The sequence below is a fragment of the Ahaetulla prasina genome, chromosome 1 (genome assembly GCF_028640845.1).
Source record: "Ahaetulla prasina isolate Xishuangbanna chromosome 1, ASM2864084v1, whole genome shotgun sequence".
Classification (NCBI taxonomy): Eukaryota; Metazoa; Chordata; class Lepidosauria; order Squamata; family Colubridae; genus Ahaetulla; species Ahaetulla prasina.
Window position 1 is genome coordinate 358,313,005 of NC_080539.1, and position 27,178 is coordinate 358,340,182.

General features: G+C 44.0%; 2 protein-coding genes across 2 annotated transcripts in view; both read left to right on the top strand.

The window, feature by feature from the left end:
• The window catches only part of NWD1 (NACHT and WD repeat domain containing 1), a 34,529-nt gene extending 14,767 nt beyond the window's left edge, over nucleotides 1-19,762 (top strand). The window contains exons 9-18 of the mRNA XM_058162904.1: nucleotides 1,629-1,826; nucleotides 2,712-2,834; nucleotides 5,066-5,265; nucleotides 7,403-7,675; nucleotides 9,087-9,177; nucleotides 11,275-11,429; nucleotides 13,409-13,685; nucleotides 15,833-16,389; nucleotides 17,870-17,978; nucleotides 18,285-19,762. Of these exons, the coding sequence (XP_058018887.1) occupies nucleotides 1,629-1,826; nucleotides 2,712-2,834; nucleotides 5,066-5,265; nucleotides 7,403-7,675; nucleotides 9,087-9,177; nucleotides 11,275-11,429; nucleotides 13,409-13,685; nucleotides 15,833-16,389; nucleotides 17,870-17,978; nucleotides 18,285-18,565 (2,264 nt within the window). The 3' untranslated portion in view covers nucleotides 18,566-19,762. The remainder of the gene's footprint in view (nucleotides 1-1,628; nucleotides 1,827-2,711; nucleotides 2,835-5,065; nucleotides 5,266-7,402; nucleotides 7,676-9,086; nucleotides 9,178-11,274; nucleotides 11,430-13,408; nucleotides 13,686-15,832; nucleotides 16,390-17,869; nucleotides 17,979-18,284) is intronic.
• Nucleotides 19,763-22,655: 2,893 nt separating this feature from the next.
• The window catches only part of SIN3B (SIN3 transcription regulator family member B), a 32,058-nt gene continuing 27,535 nt past the window's right edge, over nucleotides 22,656-27,178 (top strand). The window contains exons 1-3 of the mRNA XM_058163217.1: nucleotides 22,656-22,814; nucleotides 25,925-26,031; nucleotides 26,165-26,318. Coding sequence (XP_058019200.1) covers nucleotides 22,671-22,814; nucleotides 25,925-26,031; nucleotides 26,165-26,318 — 405 coding nt within the window. The 5' untranslated portion in view covers nucleotides 22,656-22,670. The remainder of the gene's footprint in view (nucleotides 22,815-25,924; nucleotides 26,032-26,164; nucleotides 26,319-27,178) is intronic.

Genomic DNA, 27,178 nt, shown 5'->3' on the forward strand with positions numbered 1-27,178 from the left:
AGGGATATAAATCCTTCCATTCCCCACTATCCTGTCAGAGCTGAAGAAGCTTCTTGGATGAGAAGCAAAATGTCTTCAAAAGAAAAAAAAATTAAGAAAGTCCAGTTGCCTCCTGAAAAAGCACCTTCCTTCCTTTTGGTTCCCAAAGGAAAAAAGGCGCAGGAAGTAACCTGAGCTCCATTATCTCCAGTAACTTGAGAGCCTTTACCTGTTATGTTTACAGCATCTGTGACTAATGCATTAGTCTCTCCTGCCTTCTGAGACATATCAATAAGAATGCATCCTTTTGTTGTATAGGGTCTTTCTCAGTAATGCTGTTCAGTAATGCTGCTTAATGCTTAATGCTTAATGCTTTGATTATTTGCTTTGGGTCAGTGGTGGGTTTCAAATTTTTTTACTACTGGTTCTGTGGGTGTGGCTTGGTGAGTGTGGCATGGCTTTTTGGGCGTGGCTTGTTGGGCGTGGCAGGGGAAGGATACTGTAAAATCTCCATTCCCTCCCCAATCCAGGGGAAGATTACTGCAAAATCCCCATTTTCTCCCAGTCAGCTGGGACTTGGGAGGCAGAGAATAGATGGGGGTGGGGCCAGTCAGAATTTTTACTACCGGTTCTCTGAACTACTCAAAATTTCCACTACCAGTTCTCCAGAACTGATCAGAACCTGCTGCAACCCACCTCTGCTTTGGGTTCTATATTTGATTCCATAGCAGACAGTTGAATTAAATGGATGTGGCTAACCCTTGTGTTGAAATTTAATAGGTGCAAAGTCCAAAATCCAACAAACTTCTAATATCTAAGAGGCTGTCACAAAGAATAGGGGGAGGGTAAATCTGCAGGCAGGACAAGAAACAGTGGAAGGAAACTGATCAAGGAAAGAAGCAATCTAGAACTAAGGAGAAATGACAGTGAGAACAATTAATCAGTGGAATGGCTTCTCTACAGAAGCTGCGAGTGCTCTAACCCTGGAGATTTGAAAGAAAAGACTGGACAATCATTTGTCTGGAATGGTATAGGATCTCTTACTTAAGCAGGGAGTTGAACTTGAAGACCTTCAATGTCACTTCCAACTCTGTAATTCCGTAATTCTCTTAAAGTTCCTCACAAACTATCATTGATCTGGTGAAAGAAAGAATCCTCATTTTTGTCTGCTCATATCTACCACTCCAGCCCATATCTGTATTCTTGGATCAGTGCCATCAGCATATTTTAAATCCCACCAGAGATGTCTATGAAGACTCTCAGTCATCCAGTTCATGGTTGTCCCAAAGATGCTTTTTCAAGAGGCAACTGGACTTTCTTGTTTTTCTTTGAAGCTAAAAATGTTTCACTTCTCATCCAAGAAGCTTCTTCAGCTCTGACTGGGTGGTGGGGAATGGGAAGGATTTATATATATGGAACAATATAAATCCTTCCATTCCCCACCATCCAATCAGAACTGAAGAAGCTTCTTGGATGAGAAGTGAAATATTTTCAAAGAAAAACAAGAAAGCCCAGTTGCCTCTTGAAAAAAGCACCTTTGGGACCACCAATGAGATGGGCTAGGTTTTCACTAAAATCTAAACCTCTTTCTTACTAGCAGAACACAAACAGAAGACGGTTCCACCTCACCTATCTTTCTCCCTCTGCAGAAGTGAGTATGATCTACATGGAGATATTGGCACAGCTGTTTTTCCTCAGACGATCCTACCGTAAGATCATAGGGAATGTGTGTGAGCAGTGTGAGAGCTGGTTTGGTGCTTGGCCCCATCCTGTCCTCATCCCTCGCTCTGGATTTTTCCATCCACCTGGAGGACCTCTGTGCAAAACATTACCTGGATTCCCTAAAGGTAGAATAGTCTATTTGCCTAACGTCATAATTATCGTATTTCCCCAAAAATAAGACCCTGTCTTATATTTTTTGAACCCCAAAATAAGCTCTTGGCCTTATTTTCGGGGATGTCTTATTACTTTGGGGTGCGTGGAGCAAGATGGGGCTCCTCTTGCCGCCTTACCTGATTTCCAGCTCTGTCTCCCTAACCCTAACCAGAGGAAATGGCAGGGACCGGCTGCACATGCATTTAAATATTTTCAGGGAGGGCTTATTGGGGGGGAGGTTATTTTAGTGCATGCACTCAAAAGCCCGATTGGACTTATTATCAGGGGATTTCTTATTTTAGGGGAAACAGGGTATTATTTCTCCTTTTTTGCTTCATCTTCGAAAAAAAGCATTAAATAGCAAACTCTTAGCATGAGGGTCATATGGATGCCCACTTAAACCCTCCAGATGACTTGATTAGAGTGGAGAAATCTTTGAATACTAAAGTCCCATGAAACTCACTGGATGATCTTGGATCCGTCCACTTTCCATCCAATCCAAGAACTGTTATGGGAACAAAAGTGTGAAAAAAATTATAGGAGGGAGGATTTTATCACAGTGCCAGGAAACACACAGGGTACTAGATTAAATCCCAGGCAGGATGAATGTCTATGGAGATTCTCAACCATCCATGTCATGGTTCTTCAGTTCTGAAGAAGCTTCTTGGATGAGAAGCAAAACGTTTTCTACGGGGAAAAAAAAAGAAAGTCCAGTTGCCTTTTGGAAAAGTATCTTCTTTAGGACACTCAGGCAGGCTGTTTACTACCTGGAAGCCACACAAGGGACCAAACATTCCTTTCCCTTGAATCCACCAAATTAATTCCTCAAATCCACCCCTCTCCTTTTCCCTTTGCAGGCACTTCAGTGCTGGAATTCAACCTTGACCAAAAGTTGCTTCTGGCTGGTTCTCTGGATGGATCTATGATCGTATGGGACATGGAAGATTTTACTGTGCAACAGGTCCTAACAGGACATTCTGGTGAGGCTCCAGAAGGCTATTTTTATAGCCGTCCTTCATCCCAGTTATGATGACACAGGAAGCAGATCAAGGTTATTTATGTGAATCAGTAGTAAACCCTGGGCTCAGTTCACACATTAAAGGTAAAGATTCCCTTCGCACATATGTGCTAGTCGTTCCCGACTCTAGGGGGCGGTGCCCATCTCCGTTACAAAGCCGAAGAGCCAGCATTGACCAAAGACGTCTCCGTGGTCATGTGGTCGGCATGACTAAATGCCGAAGGTGCACAGAACGCTGTTACCTTCCCACCAAAGGTGGTCCCTATTTTTTCTACTTGCATTTTTTACGTGCTTTCGAACTGCTAGGTTGGCAGAAGCTGGGACAAGTAATGGGTGCTCACTCTGTTACGCGGCACTAGGGATTCGAACCACTGAACTGCCGAGCTTTCTGATTAACAAATTCAGTGTCTTAGCCACTGAGCCATCGCATCACACCACGTCACACTGCGTTCACATATTAGGCGTTCAATAGTTAGTTGGGATTCACCATGTTGTGGGAATACAACAACCCTTATAAGACAACAAGGGTGGTGTGCACCAGGTCATCAAAAGATTTATTTGTATAGGCAGAGCACAGCATGTTCCATGAATACAGGGATTTGTTTTAGAATTAAGGAAGTTGCATGAATTCAGTGGGTCTATGACGATTCTCAATCATTCAGGTCACGGTTGTCCCAAAGGTGCTTTCCAAAGACAACTGAACTTTCAGTTCAGTTCAGAACTGAAGAAGATTCTTAGACATAAAGTGAAACATTTTCAAGAGAAGTCCAGTTAGCTTTGTAAAGCAGTTTTGAGATGAATTCACTATGTCAGGGGTCTGCAAACTTGGCTCTTTTAAGACTTGTGGACTTCAACTCCCAGAGTTCCAAAAGAGCCAAGTTTGCAGACCCCTGCACTATGTGATATGGGTACATATTGTCAGCCGCAGGACAGAGTTAATTCAGCTGGCAAGACTCAACAACTCCCCAAGGCTCCATTGAAGAGAAAAAAGGCTAACGTTTCTGTCTTGGGCATTTCTGCTCAACAGAAAGCTGCTCTAAGATTTTCCTTTGAAGTTCTGAAACTCTTGAGAGTGGTTTTCAAGTCTCTTCAGAGCATTGATTTATATGAATGATTAATCCCCAATCTGATACACATGAGCGAATCATGTTGCTGCAGATAAATAAAATTCTGGGGGCCATTGTCCACTGCCTTCTTTCTGCTACTCAGGATACTGGAATAGGAAATATTGCTATGAATTGTTTGCTACAGTCCCAACTTTTCTTCTACCAACTAAGTCTCAGGCTATTAGCTTAGGGAGCAGGATTGTCTATAGCAGGGGTCTCCAACCTTGGTCACTTTAAGACCTGTGAACTTCAACAACTCTGGGAGTTGAAGTCCACAAGTCTTAAAGTGGCCAAGGTTGGAGACCTCTGGTCTAAAGAGCAGTGGTGGGATTCAGCCAGTTAGCACCACTTTGGGAGAACCGGTTGTTAACTTTCTGGGCAGTTGGTAAACTGGTTGTTGGAAGAAATCATTAGGGCAGAGAACCGGTTGTTAAATTATTTGAATCCCACCACTGCTATAGAGTGAGGGGTTAAAAAAACTCAAGGTGGCAATCACAACCAAATGACTGAATTTTGACTTCCCCCCCTTTGGGGAGAAGCAGCTGTTCCGCTAGAAGGAGATACAACTTCAGTACGTACAGGGGCAGAGCCAAAAATGATGGTGAAAATACTGTGTGGACAATTCTTGAAGCTTCTCCTGCACTCTTTTTTTCATTTATGAGTCTGACATCTTCTAGTCCAGGGGTCTCCAACCTTAGTCCCTTTAAGACTTGTGGACTTCAACTCCCAGAGTCCCTCAGCCAGATTGCTGGCTGAGGGACTGGGAGTTGAAGTCCACAAGCCTTAAAGGGACCAAGGTTGGAGACCCCTGTTCTAGTCACTCTCTGTCCCTAGGTAGAAGGATGCCAAGAAAGAGACAGACCTCTCTTGGCTTGATTCTGAATTGCTCATATACAGAGAGGGTTTTTTTTTGAAACTGAGCTGTAAGGTCCATTTCAAACTACAAGGGACTGTAAGTACAAATTATAAAGGCTACAAGTTGTCCATCTTGATCTGTAGGTTGCTCCACCAGAACGGCAATCGGATTTGTGAGCATGCTGGGTGAGCTTCTGAGGATCTTCCTTGCCCCATCTTTTCTGTCTTGCAGCTGAAGTAAAATGTGTGAAATTATTTGGGAAGGGTTCCCGTGCTGCTTCGGTGGCCATGGATCGGACACTACGCTTGTGGTGTCTGGATTCTGGCAGGGAAGAGTTCTCTATCCACAATGTTCACCCTGGAGAGCTGCGATGTTGCCAGCTGCACGTAGATGAAAAGAACCAGATGATATACTGGGCATCAGGTTTGGAGGTATGGAACCCACCACGCATGTGCAGGGGAGGGAACAGCTGAGCAATGAGGCAGGTCCAAAATGTGGGCAAGGGTCTTCAGAGCAGAAGGCATGGGAGTAATGAAACAAGTATGTTAAGAATTTTGTAAGGCTTCCTTTGATCTTGTTGGATACTCTGGAAGATGAAATACTCTGAAGAATCAGGATCACGAAGAGAAGCCAAATTCAGGAGCCGAATTCTGGTTGAGCCTCCAGAAAGTTATTGAAAGAGAGAAGGAAGAAAGAGAGAGAGAGAGAGGAGGAGGAAGGGAGGGAACAGCTGAGCAATGAGGCAGGTCCAAAATGTGGGCAAGGGTCTTCAGAGCAGAAGGCATGGGAGTAATGAAACAAGTATGTTAAGAATTTTGTAAGGCTTCCTTTGATCTTGTTGGATACTCTGGAAGATGAAATACTCTGAAGAATCAGGATCACGAAGAGAAGCCAAATTCAGGAGCCGAATTCTGGTTGAGCCTCCAGAAAGTTATTGAAAGAGAGAAGGAAAGAAAGAGAAAGAGAGAGAGAGAGAGGAGGAGGAGGAAGGGGAGGGGAAGAAGGAGAAAGAGAAGGAGAAGGAGAAGGAGAAGGAGAAGGAGAAGGAGAAGAAGAGGAAGGAAGGAAGAAAGGAAGAAAGGAATCAATCAATCAATCAATCAATCTGTGTGAGATTCTCAGGAACAAATCCATAATCTCTCAATTGGCATTAACAAGGCTTCAAGAGTATTATTTGGATAACAGAGGGAAAGTCCGACCCTTCCGATGGAAACAGACACAGCACCCATCATTTTTAACCATGGATTATTATATCTAGGAATGATGGGAGTTGGAGTCTAAGACCCTCTGAAGAAGCATGACTTTAACTTTAACTTTGCTCTGTGGACAAATTTGAATGTGGAAGTCAACAATGCACATCTATGTATCCACCTTTGTAGTTAAAGACAGAAATTAATCTTCTACCAGATTATTAGTTCAGCTAGCAGCTTTTCTGGGACTGTTGCTCAAACTTCTTGAGTGTAATGTATCTCCTTAAGTTTACAGGCAATAAAGAAGAGCAGTTTTCTCTTTATTCATAAGAAGAAAATTGTGCTTTACCGAGAAGAGGGTAAAAAAGGAAGGAGAGCTTGAATGGGTTTTGTTGTAGTCCGCCAGCAGCTTGCGGAGCTGGCAACTGAGACAGCGATAAGGCTGAGGAAGAACATGGGCCAGTTTTGGATGCTGGGGAAGGCCCGGATAAGGGCTCTGCGTCAGAGGCAGAAGTAGGGCCAGGGCCATCGGGGAGTGATGTGGGGACTCTGGAGCCTCCAGAGGCTCACAATAGTGAGGCAGAGGAACAGGAGGAGCCTGTTCCTAATGCATGAGAAGAGCTGCCAGAAGGCAAGAGCAGCTAAAGCAAAGAGGACAACTTGGGAGTAGGGCCAAGAGATGATTGGCCCCTCCCATAAGGCTTAAAAGACCAGCAACGGCGTTTGGACTCTTTGCCGGAAAACAACGTTGATAGCTTTGTTGTTGAATCGGGTGATTGAAGAGGCTCGAGACAAGTGTGTGACAACAGCTCTTTAATGTATAGTGAGACTTCAGCAAAGGTTATAGGTAAAAGGTGCCCCTTATATACCCACCTGGCTGAGGCACCAGTCAATAAGATTTTAATGTTTTCCCGCCAGAATTTCCACCAATAGGATCATACACAACATTTGTCTTGCTGCATTTGTTTCTTATCAGCATCTTCTGAACTTTTGCCAAGAAAGGCCTTTGGCAGTTTGCCTAATTAAGACCAAGGTTGGTGATAAGACTGATAAGAATTGTGTTTGGGAAGAATTTGCTTTGATTTATAATGGACTATGCTGAGAATCCTTTATAAGGTAGGTAAAATGAGGACCCAGATTGTTGGGGGCAATAAGTTGACTTTGTATAATATACAAAAGGATGAAGACTATTGCTTGACATAGTGTAAGCCGCCCTGAGTCTTCGGAGAAGGGCGGGATATAAATGCAAATAAAAAAAAAGAAGAAGAATGAGTTAATTCTCAGCTGCTCTAATAAAGTTTGTTTGTTTTTACACTGACTGAGTTTCCTACTACCTACTTGGCCTTGGGTCACAACAGGTTTTTCCTCTTGCTCCTAGGTCAGCGCTTGGCATCTGGAGACAGCTGTACCCATTTTCCAGATCTCTGCTGAGCCTCCAGGCCAATGGCTCTGTGGAACTGTGTTTGTACCAAGGCTGGTGATTGTGACTGTATCTGAACGGGGTGTCTTCAGCCTGTGGGACAGCATCAGCGGACAGCTACACTCCAAGCAAGAACTGACAGGGCTGGGAGAAGAGACACCAACGTGCAATATATTGCTCCAAACGCTGGGCAGGATGGTGGCCGGCTTCAGCAAGGGTTCTCTCTTGATGGTGCTTGTTCTTCTACCACATCCCTACTTGGGGAGAGGGAACATGAGTCACCCAAGAGAGAGCATTGGATGTGGGAACAGTGGGCTGCCACAGTGTCTTGGTTTTCCTGCAGATGCCTTGGGGAAATCTTATTTCAGGCCTGAGCAGCCTTTTGGTATTAGGGACCCTACAGATAGTCCTCAATTTACAAGTATTCATTTAGTAACCATATGAATTTCCAGTGGTACAAAAAAAAATGACTTCCAACAGGCTCTTGCATTTACAACCATCTCAGCATCCCCATGACCAAAATTCAGACTCTTGACAACTGACATGCACTGATGATGGCTGCAGCATCCCAGGGTCATGGGATCACCATTTGTAACCTTCTCAGCTAGCTTCCAACAAGCAAAGTCAATTGGGGAACCAGGTTCACTTCACAACTGTGCCAAAAATGTCCACCTCTGTCCTACACAACTCCTCAAGGTTTTAAGCAGCATTGTCCTGGCCCTCCTTGGAGGTGGACCAGCGCTGCTGGTGGCAGTGGGGGCAGGAGAGAGGGGATGGTTTGGCGTGAGTGGTGGGCGACCCGTGCATGCAGCTCCATTTGCACAAGCAGTGGGTGTGCATGCGTCCCACTCGCAAAATGGAGCTTTATGCACTAGCCCGCCACTTGGGCAAGTGGATCTGCATGTGTGCACGCTTGCCCACCGCTTGCATGGCCCAATTCTGAATGGGCCATGGCCCGGTATCAGGCCAGAGCCCGGGATCGGGGACTGACCCCTGGTTTAGAGTATATAGAATATCTTATTTTCACAATTTTAACTCTTCCATGAGATCAGTAGGTACTCGGACTTTCTCTACTCCACAGGTGGGTTTCAGTAGGTTCTGACCAGTTCTGGAGAACTGGTAGCAGAAATTTTGAGTAGTTCGGAGAACCGGTAGTAAAAATTCTGACTGGCCTCACCCCCATCTATTCTCTGCCTCCCAAGTCCCAGCTGATCAGGAGGGAATGGGGATTTTGCAGTATCCTTCTCCTGGAGTGGGGTGGGAATGGAGATTTTACAGTATCCTTGCCCTGCCATGCCCACCAAGCCACACCCACAGAACCAGTAGTAAAAAAATTTGAAACCCATCACTGCTCTACTCAATGCTTACAAATGTCCAGGTTAGGAATGGATTCAAACCATTTTTCTCTCTCCCTCTCCCTCCGTCCCTCCCTCTCTCTCTCTCTCTTTCTTTCCTCTTTTTCTACCCATCTTACCATAGGGTATATCTGGCTGACTTACACCTAAGCTAAAACATAAAAAGTTTAAATCAAACACTAAAACCAAAGACACATGGGGTGTGCTGGGGCGGAGTGTGTGTGTGGGGGGGAGGTGGGATCTCTTCTTACTCAATCAACCACCTCCAATATCGCCTCTCTTGACAGATCTCTTCTGATGGGCACAGCCTGCTGGAAAAGCTCCCAGAAAGTATCAGCTTTGTGGTGCTTTCAAAAGACGAATCTCTCCTGGCAACAGGTTTGAGTGAATTTCCTGCTCCTTTACCCTACATCGGTTAATATTGTCATTTAATAGCTGTATCGTATCAACAAAGTAGCTGGCGGAGCCTCATGCTGATCATCTAATCTCTGTAAGCCTAGAAGATTAGCTTTAATCATTTGACACTTGGCAAAAACTAGCAAAAAAATTTGCCAGCGGGCCCATTTGGAATGTTCAGCATATGTTGTCATAGTTGTTATTATTACTTAAAACTGTCTACTACTGAACCATGTAGACTTCTTACAGTTTTACAAAAGATAAAATGCAATGTTCGGGCGTTCTTACAAAATGATTTCTATAATGGCTGGATATCATAAAATATCCATTTACCAGAGGGGTCCCTTCATGGTCACTCACCATCCCAGCCCAGATGCCTTCGATATTCTAATCTAGTTAGCTTTTTTCTTTGTCTTTTAGCAGTTTAGCACCTAAAATATACGTCTTATATTGAGACTGGAGGCATTCTGATCAATCAAGATGGTGCTAAATGCTGGTACTTTGCCTCATGCCAGCTCCTCATTTAATTTTGTAAATAAGAAGGAGGAAGGAAGGGAGGGAGGGGCAAATTAAGGAGGGCATTGGGCATAGCCCTGTCAATTTCCACTTCCAACACATAGCCTGTATGTGCATAAAGCCCTCCCTTACATCCAAAAAATGAAAAACCACCACACTCCTAAAACAATTGCTGGCTATTGTCTTGGCACAGGGGTGTCAAACACAAGGCCTGCCGGCCAGATCCAGCCCGTGGGGTACTTAGATCTGGCCACCCCGGAAACAGCAAAGGACCAGCCTGCGGTACCTCTGCCAGCAAAAACGGAGGTCATGAGGGCCATGCGTGGCCCTTCTGAGCGATATTTTCCCTGGCAGACAGTTGCAGGAGGTTATCACAGCCAAAGATGGAACTCGAGAGCCCGTTTTTGCTGGCAAAGTGCTCGTGTCACCACAGGTACCTCTGACATGAATGACATGGAGCTGGCCACACCAGTGATGGGTTTCAAAAATTTTTGCTACCAGTTTGGTGGGTGGGGCTAGGTAGCAAAATTTTGCGTGGGCGGGCCATGTGACTGAGTGGGCATGGCCAACTTGACATCACTCTCGCCTACGCCCACTCAGTAACATGACCTCCCCACCTAGCCACGCCCACAGAAAATGGTAGGAATTTTTTGGGGAATTTCCACCTATCTACCCCCAACCTCCCTTTGCCAGTCGCCCCTGTTTCCCCTCCTTTAGTGGCCCCAGCCCTAGCCCTGCTTCCTCTCCCCACACCGCCTCTTTGTTCAGGCTGCTTACCTTCCGCGGCGGCTGGTCCAGAGTCCGTAAGGCAAGCTGACCGGAATTTTCATCAGCCCCCAGCCAGCCACCACTGCTAAAAAGTGGCTGGCAAAGAAGCCTCCCCCAGCCAGCTGCCACACCCTCTTTGAGAGCCGCTTTGTATCTGTGGCAGCGGCTGGCTGCAGACACTGAAAAGTACCGGAGGTTGCGGGAAAAGCTGCTGCCATCACCACCATGTTCTTCGCGCATGCGCATCCCATTGGACTTGCAAGGCAATGGGATGTGTGCGCATGAAGAACATGGTGGTGACGAACATGGTGGGCAGGGCAAGCAAGCGGTGATCGGGGGACTGGTTCAAGGGCTTGGCCAGCCGGACATCTCTACCGGTTCAGTGACCTTGGCCAAATTTCCACCAATGGTTCACGCGAACCGGTGCTAACTGGCTGAATACCACCTCTGGGCCACACCTACCCTGGCCACACCTCCCGAGTTTAAACACAAGCCTAATGTGACCCTCAATGAAATCAAGTTTGACACCCTTGTCTTGGCAGGAGTGGCAGGTTATCTATTGTCTTGGTAGGAATGTGTGGATGCATAAGCCATAGTTCAATTGGGTTATTTGCCAACATGAGCTTTTTGCACACCAGAATGCCACAGCAGAACCTGACATCTGAGTTCGCATTCAGTTCTCATATGACCTAGATACTTTTTCATGATGACACCATCATGCCCGCATTGTCATCTTAACATCATTACATTTATTATGGATGCCACTATCTCATTTTGCATACTGCATTGTTCCAGGTTTTGGGCACCGTGTAAGAGTTTTCCTGGGCAATGTGACAGGATTCCGCCAACTCCTGGCCTCAGATTTGCTGCATTCTGCTGAGGTTTGTGCAGCTGCTATTTCGGCAGACAATACCACCATCGTCACAAGTTCCCAGGATGAATGCATATGGGTAAGAGGCATAGGCTAATGTTGCAAAACAGGTGTGTTCCAGTGGTGGATTTCAAAATTTTTCACTACCGGTTCTGTAGGTGTGGCTTGGTGGGTGTGGCATGGCTTGGTGGGCGTGGCTTAGTAGGTGTGGGAGGGGAAGGATACTGTAAAATCTCCATTCCCACCCCAATCCAGGGGGAGGTTACTGCAAAATCCCCATTTCCTCCCGATCAGCTGGGACTCAGGAGGCAGAGAATAGATGGGGGCGGGGCCAGTCAGAATTTTTACTACCGGTTCTCCAGAACTGGTCAGAACCTGCTGAAACCCACCTCTGGTGTGTTTCCACATGTGACTAAGGCAAGGGCATTCTAGAATGGGGGCAGGGGTGGGGGAGAGGAAACAAGCCAAATTGGTCGTTGTGTGGTTGAAGCCACATGTGTCATGCACACGATGGATGTAAAAAGAGCTGAAGTTTCAATCATATTGTATTCAAAAATTGAATCATACAGTCACAGCAGTGTATGGGGATTAGCTTAGTTGTAGCTAAGATTAGTTCAGGACTTATTAGAGCAGTTTTCATAGGTCAAAAGGATAGAAGACTATGTTACTACTTGTCCGCAGTTTGAGATGAGGGAAGATTTAGGGGCTTCAAAGAAAGCTGGCTTGGGAGTCATACGTTCTAGAACAGAGTTTCTCAACCTTGGCAATTTTAAGACACATACAGAAAAACAGAGTTGGAAAGGACTTTGAGTCTTCTAGTCCAACCCCTGCTCAAGCAGGAGACCCTATACCAAAAACCATGCCAAATATTTGGCTAAGACCCAAATATTTCAATATTTTTTTCTTCCAATGACCAGCCTCTGAAGGGTTGTTGATGGAAGATTTGCAGAACTATGGTGATTCTCCTTCAGCAATGATTGTTCCTCCATAGGCCTACTTATTTTTGCAGAGCTTACCATTACTACGAACTGGCTATCATAAATAATAATCTGAATGGGTGCATAATTTTCTTCTATTTCCCCTGAGTGTAACCGATCAGCAAAGTCTGTTCAGGGGTATCGATTTTTACCATTTAAGCAATGGTAAATCACTTGGCAGCAATTGCCAAAAGGTAACCAGAATCTTCAAAAATTGGACAAGCTGCATTGACAATACACTATGAAAAACATGATAAGCACTTCCTATTGTTCCAAGAAGTAGCACCCAGTTGCTTCTCTAAGAATAGAATAGAATGAATAGAATAGAATAGAATAGAATAGAATAGAATAGAGTAGAGTAGGGTAGGGTAGGGTAGGGTAGGGTAGGGTTGGGTAGGGTTGGGTAGGATAGGGTAGGGTAGGATAGAGTAGAATAGAATAGAATAGAATAGGGTAGGGTAGGGTAGGGTAGGGTAGGGTTGGGTAGGATAGGGTAGGGTTGGGTAGGGTAGGGTAGGGTAGGGTAGAATAGAATAGAATAGAATAGACTTTGGAAGGGACCTTGGAGATCTTCTAGTCCAGCCCTTTGCTCAAGCAGAAGAACCTATACCATATACACATAGACTCCTGCATTGCCCAACCGGTTGCTAAAGTCCACATGTCTTAAAATCGCCAAATTTGGGAAATACTGTTCTAGAGGACAGATTGTCATTCTAGAAGTATTTTTCTTTTAACTGGGAAAAACTTTTAAATAAACAAATAAGATCATGTTATCAAGTACAGCGATGAAGTTTCACTACTCTTGGGCTGAAAAATCAGGGCACTTTTCTAGCATCTGAGATCCAAATCTTTATCTCTGGTTTTCAGCTCCTAAACCTGTTTTGCTCAATGAGCCCCACCATGCAATGAAATTTTTAAGAAAATGTTGGATAACCATCTGACTGAGATGGTGTAGGGTTTCCTGCCTGGGCAGGGGGTTGGACTAGAAGGCCTCCAAGGTCCCTTCCAACTCTGATGTTATGTTATGTTATGTTATGATTTAAATTGTCTCCTTCCTTAATATGCTTCTTCTTCTACCTAGGTCTGGTGTCTAGCCAAAGAGGGTTTGCTGACAGATGTTTTGGCTGATACAGGGATGCCTTCTACCCACCTGGCTCTCTGGGATGTTACCCTGGTGTCAGCCTCTTGCCACGCATCTTATCTCAGAGTCTGGGACCTCAGCTGTTATCGCAAGCACAAACTACTCCCACCTTGTATGGCAAACAAGAGCTGCATCAGGCTTTCCCACAATGCCAAATACATTTATTTTCCCCAAGCTTATTATAGCTCTAGTGTTGTCATTTGGGATACAGAGGCAGGTAAGTGATATCCCTGCCAAAAAGTTTAGCAGAGAAACTTTGGGTGAAATACTCCAGAACAGAAGGAGGGAAATTTGGAGTTTGGAGAGCGTGTCAAGGACATTTTGGCAAAATAGCTGTTGTAGAGAGTCTCGACATTCACAAAGTGACTTACCAGAAAGCAGATTGATTAGTATCTCCAAGGACTATGTCTCTCCCTTTCCACTGTTGGCAATGTCTTAGTTTAAATTGATGGGATACGGAGCACACCCACCTACCAGACTGAGCCAGAGGGACAGAGACAACTGTAGATAGCCCTGTAACTGTAAATATGACCCCCTTTGTTAGCAATAGCAGTAGCACTTAGACGTTAACCTTTCATAGTGCTTCATAGCCCTCTCTAAGAGGTTTACAGAATCAGCATATTGCCCCCAACAATCTGGGTCCTCATTTTACCAACCTTAGAAGGACGTAAGGCTGAGTCAACCTTGAGCCGGTCAGCACTGAACTCCTGGAGATGAGCAGAGTTAGCCTGCAATACTGCATTCTAACCACTGTGCCACCATGGCTCTGATAGTCAGATCTCCTATCTTCCATAGATAATAGTTCAGCAGGTTTGGGGGTTTTTTTTCTGAAAATTCTATGCTGCCTATGAGAAAAGTATGCACATCCAGTGGTGGGATTCAGCCAGTTCGCGCCTATTCGGGAGAACCGGTTGTTAACTGTCTAAGCAGTTTGGAGAACTGGTTGTTGGAAGAAATCTTATTTGTTTTTTTCCACTTTACAGGGCTAATCCTGTAAGGAAGGCAGGAAAGAAACATTCTGGCGTTGTTTCTAGCCTAATCTTTACTGCCCTGCTTACAGAAACTGCCTCTCTGGTTAACCCTTATTACATTGTAATAGCTAAGGCAAAACTCCCATCGATGTGAGTGACGTTGAGTTGGCCACGCCCACACGGTCACATGACCACTGAGCCACGCCTACCCAGCTGGTCATTAGGGCAGAGAACTGGTTGTTAAATTATTTGAATCCCACCACTGTGCACATCTATACACACATATGCATGCACACGCACATGCTTTTCTCTTTCATCCTCCATATTCCTGTGGAATAGATTTGAAGCATGAGTTTTTTTCCATCCCTTTCTGATTTGTTCCATGAGGACTTAAGAATTTTGCTTAGGGCAATCTAATCCCCCATTTTGCCCTGAGGCTAACTAGATATCAGAAAACTGATCATTCGGGCAATACAGTTGTACTGCCTGCCTGATATTGAGATAGTATCTGGTCTCCAATGTAGACACAGAAATGGCTAGCAAAATTATACTCAGCCACGATAGTCTTCTTTTGCTTCATGGACTTGCTGGCTCCCTTTTAAAGTCACCCAGACTGGCAGCCATTCCAAAAATTGAATGTTGTACCGTAACCCTGTGCGGGTGAAGAGGTGTTTTTGGCCACAGTTGGGCATCAATTCCAGTAGCCCAGTATAGGTGGTCCTGGATTTACATCCATTTCTTTAGTGACCATTCAAAGTTAGAACAGCAATGAAAAAAAAAAAAGACTTATAACTGGCTATCACACTTACAACTGTTGCAACCTTCCCATGGTCAAAATCTGGGTGTTTGGCAACTGGTCTATATATTTACAAAAGTTGCAGTGTCGTGGGAGTCATATCGGGTGAAATGCTCCTGGTTCTGACCGGATCTCGCAATCTGGTAGCGATTGTGGCTGGTAGTTTGGCGATCCGGTAGCGATCGCCGAACCATTGGCGACACCTGCCACCCAGGTTTTTTTTACCTTCTGAGCATGCGCAGGTTTTGCACATGTGCAGAAGGTCTGCGCCAGCGAAACAAGTGCACATGGGTGGCGTGTGGACTTCCGAGCCGGTAAGGAAGGTAAATAGGTCATACGATCGCCATTTGGCACCTTCCCAGCTGGCTTCTGACAAGCAAAGTCAATGGGGGAAGCTGAATTCTCTTAATGACCGCATGATTCACTTAACAACTGCGGTGATTTTCTTAACAACCCTGGCAAAAAAAAAAAAAAGGTTCTAAAATTGGGCACAACTCACTTAGCAATAGAAATTCCAGTTCCAAATGCGGCCATAAGTTGAGAAGTACCTACAACGGAAGGAGTCGGCCGTGCTTGTTGACATTTGTCTCCCACCAGGAAAGGAGCAAGATAAATTGGATGCATCGGCTCCAGTCCAGTGTCTGGAAGTGGCTGAGCGGAAGAATCTTCTCTTTGTGGGACTGGTTTCTGGAACGGTGCTGGTGTTTCCCTTGGATTCCAGGCAAGATGTTGGTTGCATCCCTCCAGCAGAGAACCAAAAACCTATTTGTAACTTGGCGCTCACTCAGAATGAAGATCAGCTGGCAGTTGCCTGTGATGATCTTGTGCAGGTTCTGGATCTGCATCAGGAAGAAATGGGTCCCTCAATTGACCGGCCGGCTTACACCTTTTACACACAGATCCCTGGTGCAACAATTTCTAACGTGGCTCTTCTGTCTGGATACCGGGTGCTCTATGGAATGACTAATGGGGAGCTCTTCATGTACTACTGCTTGGAGGCCCATGTGTTCCCTCTAGAAGCTCATGGGAACTGCGTCACCTGCCTGACGACCAGCCATGGAGAGAAATGGCTGCTGAGTGGTTCAGAAGATTCGCTGCTGTGTCTCTGGGATGTTCAGCTCCGCTCCTGGGAGCACCAGATGTTTTTCCAGAAGGTAGAATTTCTGCTCTTGCACAAAGATGTTGTGTCCAGTTAGAATGTAGAACCGGCATTAGAGTAGAGATGGAAGGTGATTCTGAGGGAACACAGGAGCATTAACATCAGAAGACTTCAGAACAGCTGCCATGATGCGGAATTCAAACATTTCCTCAAAACTCAATTGCAGTACACGAAGCATTTTGCAGTAATTGGCAGTACTTCATTGATCTTGAGAAAGCTAAACAGACTCAGATCTAGTTAATACTTGCATGGAGAGCCTGAGATAGGAATATTAAAAACTATAACCCCTAGAACAGGGGTGTCATTGAGGGCCACATCAGGTTGTGTTTGACCTTGGGAGGGCTGGGGAAGGGGGGCATGGCCAGGGAGCGTGGCCAGCTCGATGTCACTCATGTCAGGGGAATCTGTGGTGGCCCAAGTGCTCTGCCAGAGAAAATAGGCTCTAAGCTCCGTTTTCGCCTACGATGGCCTCCAGCAACCCTCTGCTAGCAAAAACGGAGCTCACGAGGGTCACCCGCTACCCTCACAAGCTCCATTTTTGCTGGCAGAGGCACCACAGGCCGCTCCTTCGCTGTTTCCAGGATGGCCCCGCGGGCCAGATCTAAGCACTTCGCAGGCCGGATCCTGCCCACAGGCCTTGAGTTTGACACCCCTGCTCTAGAGGAAGAAAATTATAACTCTTATCTGTACTATGCCAAGAAAGCAGTTTTGTATCTATTTTGTCACAAGAAATTAAGTGTGATTGAAGGAGAGCTTATTATTAAATTGATCTTGGTGCCCTCTTTATTTAGATATATTCTCCTGCCAGTTATTCATAATATTTCATTCTAGAGATAACTTGCTTCCAGAAAAGAAGCAGGTTAGCTGTGGCTATAGTTTGTTTGTATGGTCCATGGAGATGGCACTCCTTGAATAGAATAGAATAGAATAGAATAGAATAGAATAGAATAGAATAGAATAGAATAGAATAGAATAGAATAGAATTTTTTTATTGGCCAAGTGTGATTGGATACACAAGGAATTTGTCTTGGTGCATATGCTGTCAGTCTACATAAAATAAAAGATACGCTCATCAAGGTACAACACTTACAACACTTAATGATAGTCATAGGCTACAATTAAGCAATCATGAAAGGAAGGACTTGGACAGAATCCACTTTAAAGGCAGAGACTACTGGGGATAGGTGGTCGCACAGATATCCAGCTTTCTAGCAATTAAGGGTTTTAGCAATGGATAATCATTCAAATTTGACTACATTGAAGAGAAATTCTAGAAAAATATAATTTCCTTCTGTATGCCATCACTCCAACAGCGGCTTTTATGTTTATCTCCAGGGACTCACATCAGCAAGAGTATTTATCCTGTTTGCCCTCCTACTGATCTGTGTCTTGCATGTTGTTTTCCTGTTTGTTTTCCGGTTGAATTGAACTACTTTCCCAAAACATTGTTTGTTTGCTTGTTTGTTCCTTCCCAGGAAGAATCCTTTTCCCGTGGCATTTTCTGTGCATGTTTTTCAAAGGATGACCAGTACCTGTTCATCAGCAATTCGGATCAGTGTGTTACAGTGTGGGATGTCTCACGGGGTGAGCAATTTGATATTTTTAGGAATCTGCAACTTTGGACACTTTTGCCTTATAAGGTAGCGATCTCAAAGCAAAGTTTGTCATAAAATTGAGGGAATAAACAAAGGTGTTTTCCCCTTCTTCAAATGTGTGGTAGGATGTTGAAGCAGGTGTGGGGCGGGGAGGGTAAAAAATTCAAGATAGCAGCTCCAAATGTGCGAAGCTGCCATCTCAATCCCTCCTGCTGACCCCCTGTGGGGTGGAAAAAATGTTTGTATGTAATTTGAGTTCCTTGTTGTGACATTGGCATGTTCCCATTTTCCACAGGGGCCCTCTTAGCAGTTCAGTTTGTGCATTCAAAAATTACCAGGATGGTGTCAACAGCTGAAGGCTTTGTTGCAACAACACAAGTTGGCTACCTCATGCGGGAGAGATTCCGCTGCCCGCAGGCCATCAACTTTTGCCATGATATGCTCAGCAGTATTAAAGCGACATACACAGTGAAATCTCGCCTGAAAGAAAACCAGGATCCAGGAGAAATTCGGAGCAAACTAAGGAATGCTCAGAGATGTACAAACAAGCTATCACAAATTTGTAGGATTGTGTGAAGTAACGACAAAGAGTGACAAAGAATAATTCGAATACTCTACCTTGTCATCCACAAGTGAACTTCACTTGGTTGTTTCCTCACTTCCTTAGATTATTTATTATTCTGCCTTTACTATTGTTTATAAATAACTCAAGGCAGCAAACCTACCTAATATTCCTCCCTCCCCACAAAACAACCCTGTGAGATGGGTTGGGCTGAGACTGGCTCAAAGTCACCCAGCCTATCTTTCATGTTTAAGGCGGGACTAGAACTCACGTCCACACTGCTTCTTCTTATTTCCTTATTATGACTGAACCTTGAGAAAAGAATGACTACCTAGCGTATGAGACAACAATTTTTTAACAGTGGAAGGCTGCACTTCACATTTGGGGGATCTTACATAATGGAAAGTGATAGGCTATTTCTTCTTATTTTTCCTGCTGGGATTTGAAAATATTGTATGAGTTTAATAAGGACATCCCCACAATGGAGGAATGGATTATGACAATGTCAGAATTCTCAAAAATGGCAAAACTGTCCTGCTTTGTCAGAGAAAAAACAACAAAACCTTTTTTTGAAAGCCTGGAAACCTTATATGGGCTTTTTGCTAAAAGTAGAAATAAATGACACGATGATTTATGGATTTCAAGATTTAAGAAAGATGTAGATTAAAAGAAAGACTTATATAATAACTAAAATGGAGGAGGGGTAATAAATTGTAATTATCTATTGAAGGTTAGAAGTCATTTTGAGTTCCTTTTTTGCACTTTTTTGTTTCTTTTTATTCTATGGGGAAAAATCATAATATAAAGAAGTATGAGTTTATAGGATTTGTTTTTTTCTTAGCAAGCCTATTTTAAGTTTTCATTACAAATGTTTTCGGCTCCTTATCCCAAAACAGTAGGAAACAGTTTTATTGGTTTTCAGCAATGGTAGATGGCCATCCCAGGTGCTGCAGGAAAGATTAGGGCTGGTTGGTTCTCTGTATTCCAGGCTGCCTAATTCTATCCATGTTGGACATTCATGCTCTGATCATTCCTTTCTTAAGGCAGGTAGCTGAATGTTTGAAGACTCATCAGGATTATATGTGTACAAAATTATTTCATAACCATTGGATTTTTTTAAAATAAATGACGTCTTCTAATTAAGGGAAATGATGGAGTTCAAGAGCAGTTTACAAATGAAAATGTTGCAGAACTCAAAATGAGTTTAAAATGAGTATGTATTTGTAAATAAATCAAATATTACAAAATAAGTGTATATGCCCTATTCTTTTCTTTACAAAGGAACAAAGACCTCTAGAAATCCTATCTCAGATATTTGCTAAATTGTAAAACTGTATTAATCCTAGACTTACAATCACAATTGCACCGGAATTTCTATTGCTAACCAAGACAACTGCTAAGTGAATTGCCCCTGATTTTCCAATCTTTTTTTGCTCGGATATTTCAGCAAATCACTTCATTTGTTAAGTGATTCCTGCGGTTGTGAAGTGAATTCATATTCCCCCACTGACTTTGCTTGTTGGAGGTCAAACGGGAAGGTCACAAATGGGGATCACATGATCCAAAGACACTGCAACCATTATACATATGTATATGCTGGTTGCCAAGCGCTTGACTGTAAATTGAGGACTACATGTATTATGCAGAGTTGCTCATATTACACAAGCACTTATCACGATGTACAAAATTTTATGTTTCTTCATGAATAATCAATTCCCAATTTCAGGATGGAAATACTGGTCCATCAAATTTATATTAAAATTCTCCGTTCAGTTATGTATGATAGATGTAAAACTAGCTTACTCAGTACAGGCAGTCCTCAATTTACAAACATTCATTTAGTAACCATTCGAAGTTATAATGGCACTGAAAAAAGTGACTTACAATTGATACTCATACTTACAACTGTTGCAGCATCCCCATGGTCATATGATCAAAATTCGGGTGTTTGGCAACCAGCATGTGTTTACGATGCTTTAGTGTCTTATTCGTGTCATCAACTGCAATCTTTCCAGCCCACTTCTGACAAGCAAAGTTAATGGGGGAAGCTGTATTTGCTTAACAACTATGTGATTCACTTAATAGCAACAGGAGAAAGTTTATAAGATTGGCTGCAAATCATTTAGCAACTGCCTTGCTTAGCAATGGAAATGCTGGTTCCAATTGTGGCCATACATTGAGGACTACATGTAAAAGCTCTGTAATATCCTTTCCAAACCTTGATATACCTTCCAATTTCTTCCTGAATCTATCTCTAATATTAGGCCAGTCCTTACACTCTTGACACTTTTGGTAGGAATGGGAGCTGTTTGTGATGAATGGGAACAATCTGTAGGTATCTCTTCTAGGCTAGAGGCCCTGCATTTCAAGCTACAGAGCTACTTTACATCCTACAACAGAGGTTAACAACTTTAAGCCTAGCGGACTTCAACTCCCAGAAAGCAAAGCTGGGTAGGGAATTCTGGGAGTTGAAGTCCGCCAGGTTTAAAATTTCCAAGGTTGGAGACCCCTGTTCTACAACTCACATTCTTTCCCCTAAATAATTTGTTTTAATAATAATAATCTGTAAAAATGTACATAAATGCACAAGTGTAAAGCAGAACCGACTTCTGCTTTTGGAACACAACTGTAATCATCTAACTAATATAATCTTGCTTAATCCCAGCAATTTTAAGATGCGTGGACTTCAATTCCCAGAGTTCCCCAGTCTGCAATTCTGGGAGTTGAAGTCCACAACATCTTAAAGCTGCCAAGGTTGAGAAACAATGAAATGGAAGCAGCATCATGCCATGATAAAACAACTCCCATCTCTTTTGTATGTGAAAGCAAGGTCACAATATATTTAAAAAGGGGCAAAACTTGAGATGCAAACCTGCTTATGGTCAGGAGACCTCCACTTTCACCATCCCCACCATCCCCACCATCCACTTTCACCATCCCCTTGAATCATTCCCACCCACCTGTCAATTGTTAGGTGCTTTCGATCAACTCATGCAAAACAGTCATTCAAATCCTGGGGCAAGTCCCTAACTTGGCTTTGCCTCTCCCACAATTAGACCCACCAGCTGATTTTGACAAGCAACAGCGGCAGAAAACCATGATGGGAGAATCCAGTAATTCCCTTGTTTTTCTTGCACCCGATCAACAGGGGCACCGCCATTGGGCGGCATCGTGCCTGCGGCAGGAGAGGGACCAGCAATCGAGCAAACCCAGGCAATTGTAGGCAGTGTCCATTTTCTGCGGTTTAAGAATTGGCGGATAGTACTTTAAATGACCCTGGGCGACTAATGCCAATTCTGCAATGTTAACTCTTTGCGCGCTGAAATGAAGCTGAGCCCCGAGGGCTTTATGTCCCAATCCCTGCATCTAATACAGTGAGCGATTGGTATTCATTGTTTAGGCGGTCCACCGTCCACGCCCCCTCTCCTTTGGGTGTGTCACTGTAGCCTTTCTTCCATTTCTCCTCCTTGATCTTAACTCCTTCCCGTTTTTCTTTTTCTCCATTTCCCAGGATCCAATTCTCTGCATATAACGATCTCTCTTCGACTGGTTGTCGGCTGTGATATTTTTACTTTGACGACTCGTTTAAGGTCTTGTGCTGTGCTAAGAATAGAATAGAATAGAATAGAATAGAATAGAATAGAATAGAATAGAATAGAATAGAAAAGATTTTTTTATTGTTCAAGTGTGATTGGACAGACAAGGAATTTGAAAAACCAGTAACTGTCAATGATCACTATCGATTATTCTCAGTTTCCGACTTATTATCTCCCTCCCCCCCCCCATGCCTTTCTATATAATAAGAACTATGAACCATTGAGCGCCTATGGCAAAGCACCAGCATTTATTCTTAAAATACCCATCTCTCTCTCCATTCTCTATGGTTTTCCTCTTAGTCTAAGAGACACTTTTCCGCTGAGATCGTTCCCTTTCCTTTCCGGCGCCTCCCTCGACCCCCGTCCCGAAGGTTCCGGCCGCTTCCTCCTAGAGTCCTGGGGAACGTGCGCACTGACGCAAGGCGCAGGCTGCTTCGGGCGCGCCGCTGCGGCTGACGGAAGGGGGCGGAAGAGCCGCCGCCGCCGCCGCCGCCGCTGCCGCCGCCGCCGCGGGAGCCCCAACATGGCGGCGGGGGGAGGGGGAGGAGGCAGCCGGGGGAGCAGCAGCGGAGCGAAGATGGGGGGCAGGACTGGGGGGACCGGAGGAGGAGGAGGAGGAGGAGGGGGCGCGGTGGCGGCGCCTGCTCCCGAAAAGCTTCCAGTCCACGTAAGTCTGAAGGGGGCGGGGGAGAGAAAGGGGGCGCCTCCCCATGGATTGACCTTTTATCTCCTCCTCACCTGCCTAGAACTTGGGGGTCCCCCTCCCTCTGCTCTCTCTCCCCGGTGGGTGCTGGTGGGATGGGCTGCTTGCAAAACTGGAGCCCCCTTTTGCATAAGGTTAGAGGATCTTCTTTCTCGCCAGCCCCGACCCCGCTTCTCTTTGCATTGTCAGTGTTCAAGGCAAAGATGCGTGGAAGCCCCGCTGCCTCCTTCCATCGCCTTCTTTCTTTCTTTCTTTCTTGCTTCCGAGGAGTATTTTCCTTACTTTGTGAGCTGTCAAGTAAAAACAAAAAGTTTTTTTTTTAAAAAAAAAAAGTGGGCTGGCACCTTTAATTTAAAATGGCTAAGTGCCACGTGTTTTGATGGTTTTTCATTTTTATTTCATTTGTAATCCCTGACTGTATTTGAACGGGCAGTTCAAAATGCATTTTGCGTCCTTTATTAAATTTTATTTTATAACAGGGTTGAGGTTCTGTTTCATACTGATGTGAACAATGTGTCTTTTTGTCACTGTAAAGCCATACTGGAGGAGGCTCCTTGGTGGAAAAAAAAAAAAAAGCCGGTTTTGCACAGAATCCAAACCAAACGTGAAAGAAAGCATCAGGACTGCAATTGAACTTTCATGTAAAAATACAGATAGCAAAATTGCAGCTGCAGAAGCAGAAAGAATGGTTAAATAATGGAAATTGTCAAATAATCTGTTTTTCTTAGAAACATCCTTGGACAGTAAATCGCATGAGCGGATGCTGATTAATTTCTAGGAAGTATAGTTTATTATTACAATCTCGTTCTGAATGTGTGGCACCAAAAAATAACAATAGCCAATTTAACATTCTGCTCTAGTGCCTTTGTGGTAAGTGAAAAATAGTCTTGAATTGGGGAGCAGTAAGGATGACTGTTGTGTTCTTCCCTCCGTCTTATTACAGGCTGGTTTGTGAGATATGGCGCATCCATTCGCCTTTCCAAAACATAGATTGCTCCATCAATTCTGTTGCGGCTAATTCCATATCTTAGCATCTCATAGAATGGGAGTACAAGAGACGAGCTCTGCGCACCTTTCCCTTTTTTCATACCAGGCACATAGAACCACACCAGCTTCCACTTTCCATGAGAATACTCTTCTGGCATTTTCTGTCTTTTAAAACAACTCCCCTCTTCACAGTTCTGCTGAGGAAAAATGGCTGAGATTCCCCTTCCATCTCCATAGCTGTGCTAGACAGCTCAGTGCTGTTCAGATGTTTGGTATTTCTGCTGCTGTCAGCCGCACTCAGATTTTCTTATCGTTCCAACATCGGTTATAACGCTGGCACAATTCATAAAGCATAATTCATACAGCGAAAATATCCTAATTGATTAAATCTAAAGACAATTATAGCTATCCGCGGCATCCACCTAAAGTTACTAATATGGTTATATTAACCACTAATACGGTTAAAAACAGTGTAAGTTTACCTTAAACCTACAATTTAGCCAAAAATCCAGAAGGTTGAATAAATATTTCTTTTTTAACTGTAAAGGGAAGCAGGTTATATATAACGATTTGAGTGTTAACATGATAAAATACTTCCAGTAGGAGAAAAAAAAGTGCATATTTTTCTCTTCTGGGCCTAGTGCAATTATCAATAATCTGGTGCAGTGTTTTTCTCCTTATTACAATATAAAATTGATGTACTCCACCTATTCCTGCCACAATAGCACAATACTACACTGCAATGATTGCAGAATCTGTCCTTCAGATTAGGAAGAGAATGGATACTCGGAGGTACTGTTTAAACATTTAAACTGGTGAATCCCTTTCTTAATGTATACTGGAGATACCGATCACTTCTATGAAAAGAATCAGTTATAGTGAATGTCAAAGGATTAGAATAGTTACCACCTCATGCATCTGCACTATACAGATAGTCCTCAATCTACAATAATTCATTTAGTGACTGTTCGAAATTAGAATAGCATTGAAAAAAGTGACTTATGACCATTTTTCACACTTCTGACCGTTGTAGCATCCCCATGGTCACGCAATCAAAATTCAGATGCTTGGCAACTGACTCCTATATATGACAGTTGCAGTGTCCCGGGGTCATGTGATCTCCTTTTGCTGCCTTTTGATCACCAAAGTCAATGGGGAAGCCAGATTCACTTAACAACTGTGTTACTAAATTAACAACCGCAGTGATTCACTTAACAGCTGTGGCAAGAAAGAGCATAAGATGGGGCAGAAGTCACTTAACAACTGTCTTACTGAGCAACAAAATTGTTGGGCTCTATTGTGGTCGTAAGTCAAGGACTACCTGTATGTCTGCATTCCCAAGAGAGTTTTCTGAGCCAGTTTGGAGTTCAAGATTTTTGATTGTGTGAGTGCATCTTCTCTGAGAGTGACTTTAGACTGTGGACATGGGCTCCTGTACATTTATGAATTGGCTTCTATTAGTCTCCTCTCTTATAAAACAAAAGTGCTTGGCAGCAGAGTTGGCGCTCTTTGTGATAATAAATAAAATACTGATTAATGGTTGGCGACCCTGAGGTAGAGCAGTAGGCCATCTTGAGACGCAAGAATAATTGTTGGATGTATTGACGGATAGCCAAGAAAAAATATTCCTTTGGCAGCGCCTATAAGACAAGCCAATTCCATGTGGCAGTGCATTTGGTGACCCAGGCCCACTTTGTTAAGCAAACAAATCATGCTATGCTGCCTCATCCACAAAGTCTGATTCTGCCCAAAAATTGCCTCACGCAGTGTTTTTTTCCAGCATGCCCTGTCAGAAACTAAATATAATCTATCTGGACTTTAGTACTGGCAAGGAAATCTGAATTTTTAAAAATCCATTTTGAATGCAAAATGGAGGGTTTTTTTCTGGCTGTGAATTTTGGATGTTTCTAGGGCCTGAAAACTGGTGGCACTGTTTTGCTTTTTGCATATCCCTCAGTGTGGCATGGAACCAGTTTAGAAAGAATTGCCTGTCTTCATGACATTTCTTCCCTTTTGTGTGTGTGTGTGTGCGTGTGTGTGTGTGTGAGAGAGAGAGATCTTTCAATATCTCTTGTGATTTCTTGCAGGTAGAAGATGCCCTCTCTTACCTGGATCAAGTGAAGATCCGTTTTGGTAGTGATCCTGCCACCTATAACGGTTTCTTAGAAATCATGAAGGAGTTTAAGAGCCAGAGGTAACATGAACCATGGAGAATCCATCCCCTGCTTCCCTCCTTTGATTGGCTTGACCAATATCTTCTCCTGCATCTGTTCTCCTTTGCCTGATTTAAGCACCTACTTGTTCTTCATGTCTTGTCTTGTGTCCAGCATTGACACTCCAGGCGTCATCAGACGTGTCTCTCAGCTGTTCCACCAACACCCGGACCTCATCATTGGCTTCAACGCTTTCTTGCCCCTGGGTTACCGGATAGAGATTCCAAAGAATGGAAAGCTGAACGTTCAGTCGCCTCTCACTGGCCAGGTAGAAAGAGCTTTATTTTATTACGTTTTATTATTGTTCCTATCCTGGTATCTGCAGTTGACAGTATGAAGCAGCTGGATCTTTTCTTGCTTAGCTTTTCACAGTTTTTTTTTTTTTGTGATCCTTGGACCATTGTGGCAATGCTACTTTGATTCTGCCTCTCCCTGGGACCACAAGTGCACCTCAAAAAAAAACAAAACAGTGATGAAGCCCTTCCTCTTCCCACCTGAGCTGCTTCATTGCATAGGTCCAGGAGAGGCCTTGCAGGAGACCACAACAGCAGTCCAGCTTTCCTTGAAAAGAATACAAGTAGCACGAGAGAGTCAATAAGAGCTGGCATTAGAGGTCCGAGTACTACAGCTGCTCTTTCTTTTGAGTGGTGAGGGCAATATTGATGGCATTATGCTAATGCAGGGGTGTCAAACTCAAGGCCGCATCCAGCCCATGGGGTGCTTAGATCTGGCCTGCGGGACCACTCTGGAAACAGCAAAGGACCGGCCTGCAATGCCTCTACCAGCGAAAATAAAGCTCTGTTTTTGCTGGCAGAGGGCTGCAGCAGTCCGTTGCGGTCAAAAACAGACGTCGAGCTGACCACCTGGCCTGTTGTAACCAAGGCCCAAGTAGTGATTACTAAACACAATTCAGTCCTCAACAAACTTATTTTATTAAAACAGCTGAGAATTAATTCATTCTCAGCTTAGTCCAAAACAAAAGTCTTAATAACCAGTCCCTCGAGCTTATCACCAACCTTTGATTTCTTTGGCAACCTGCCAAAGGCTTTTCTTGGCAAAACCCCACAAAGTTCAAGAGATGCTGACAAGAAGCACAGAAATCAACAGTGCTTTTCTAGGCTCGTTGGT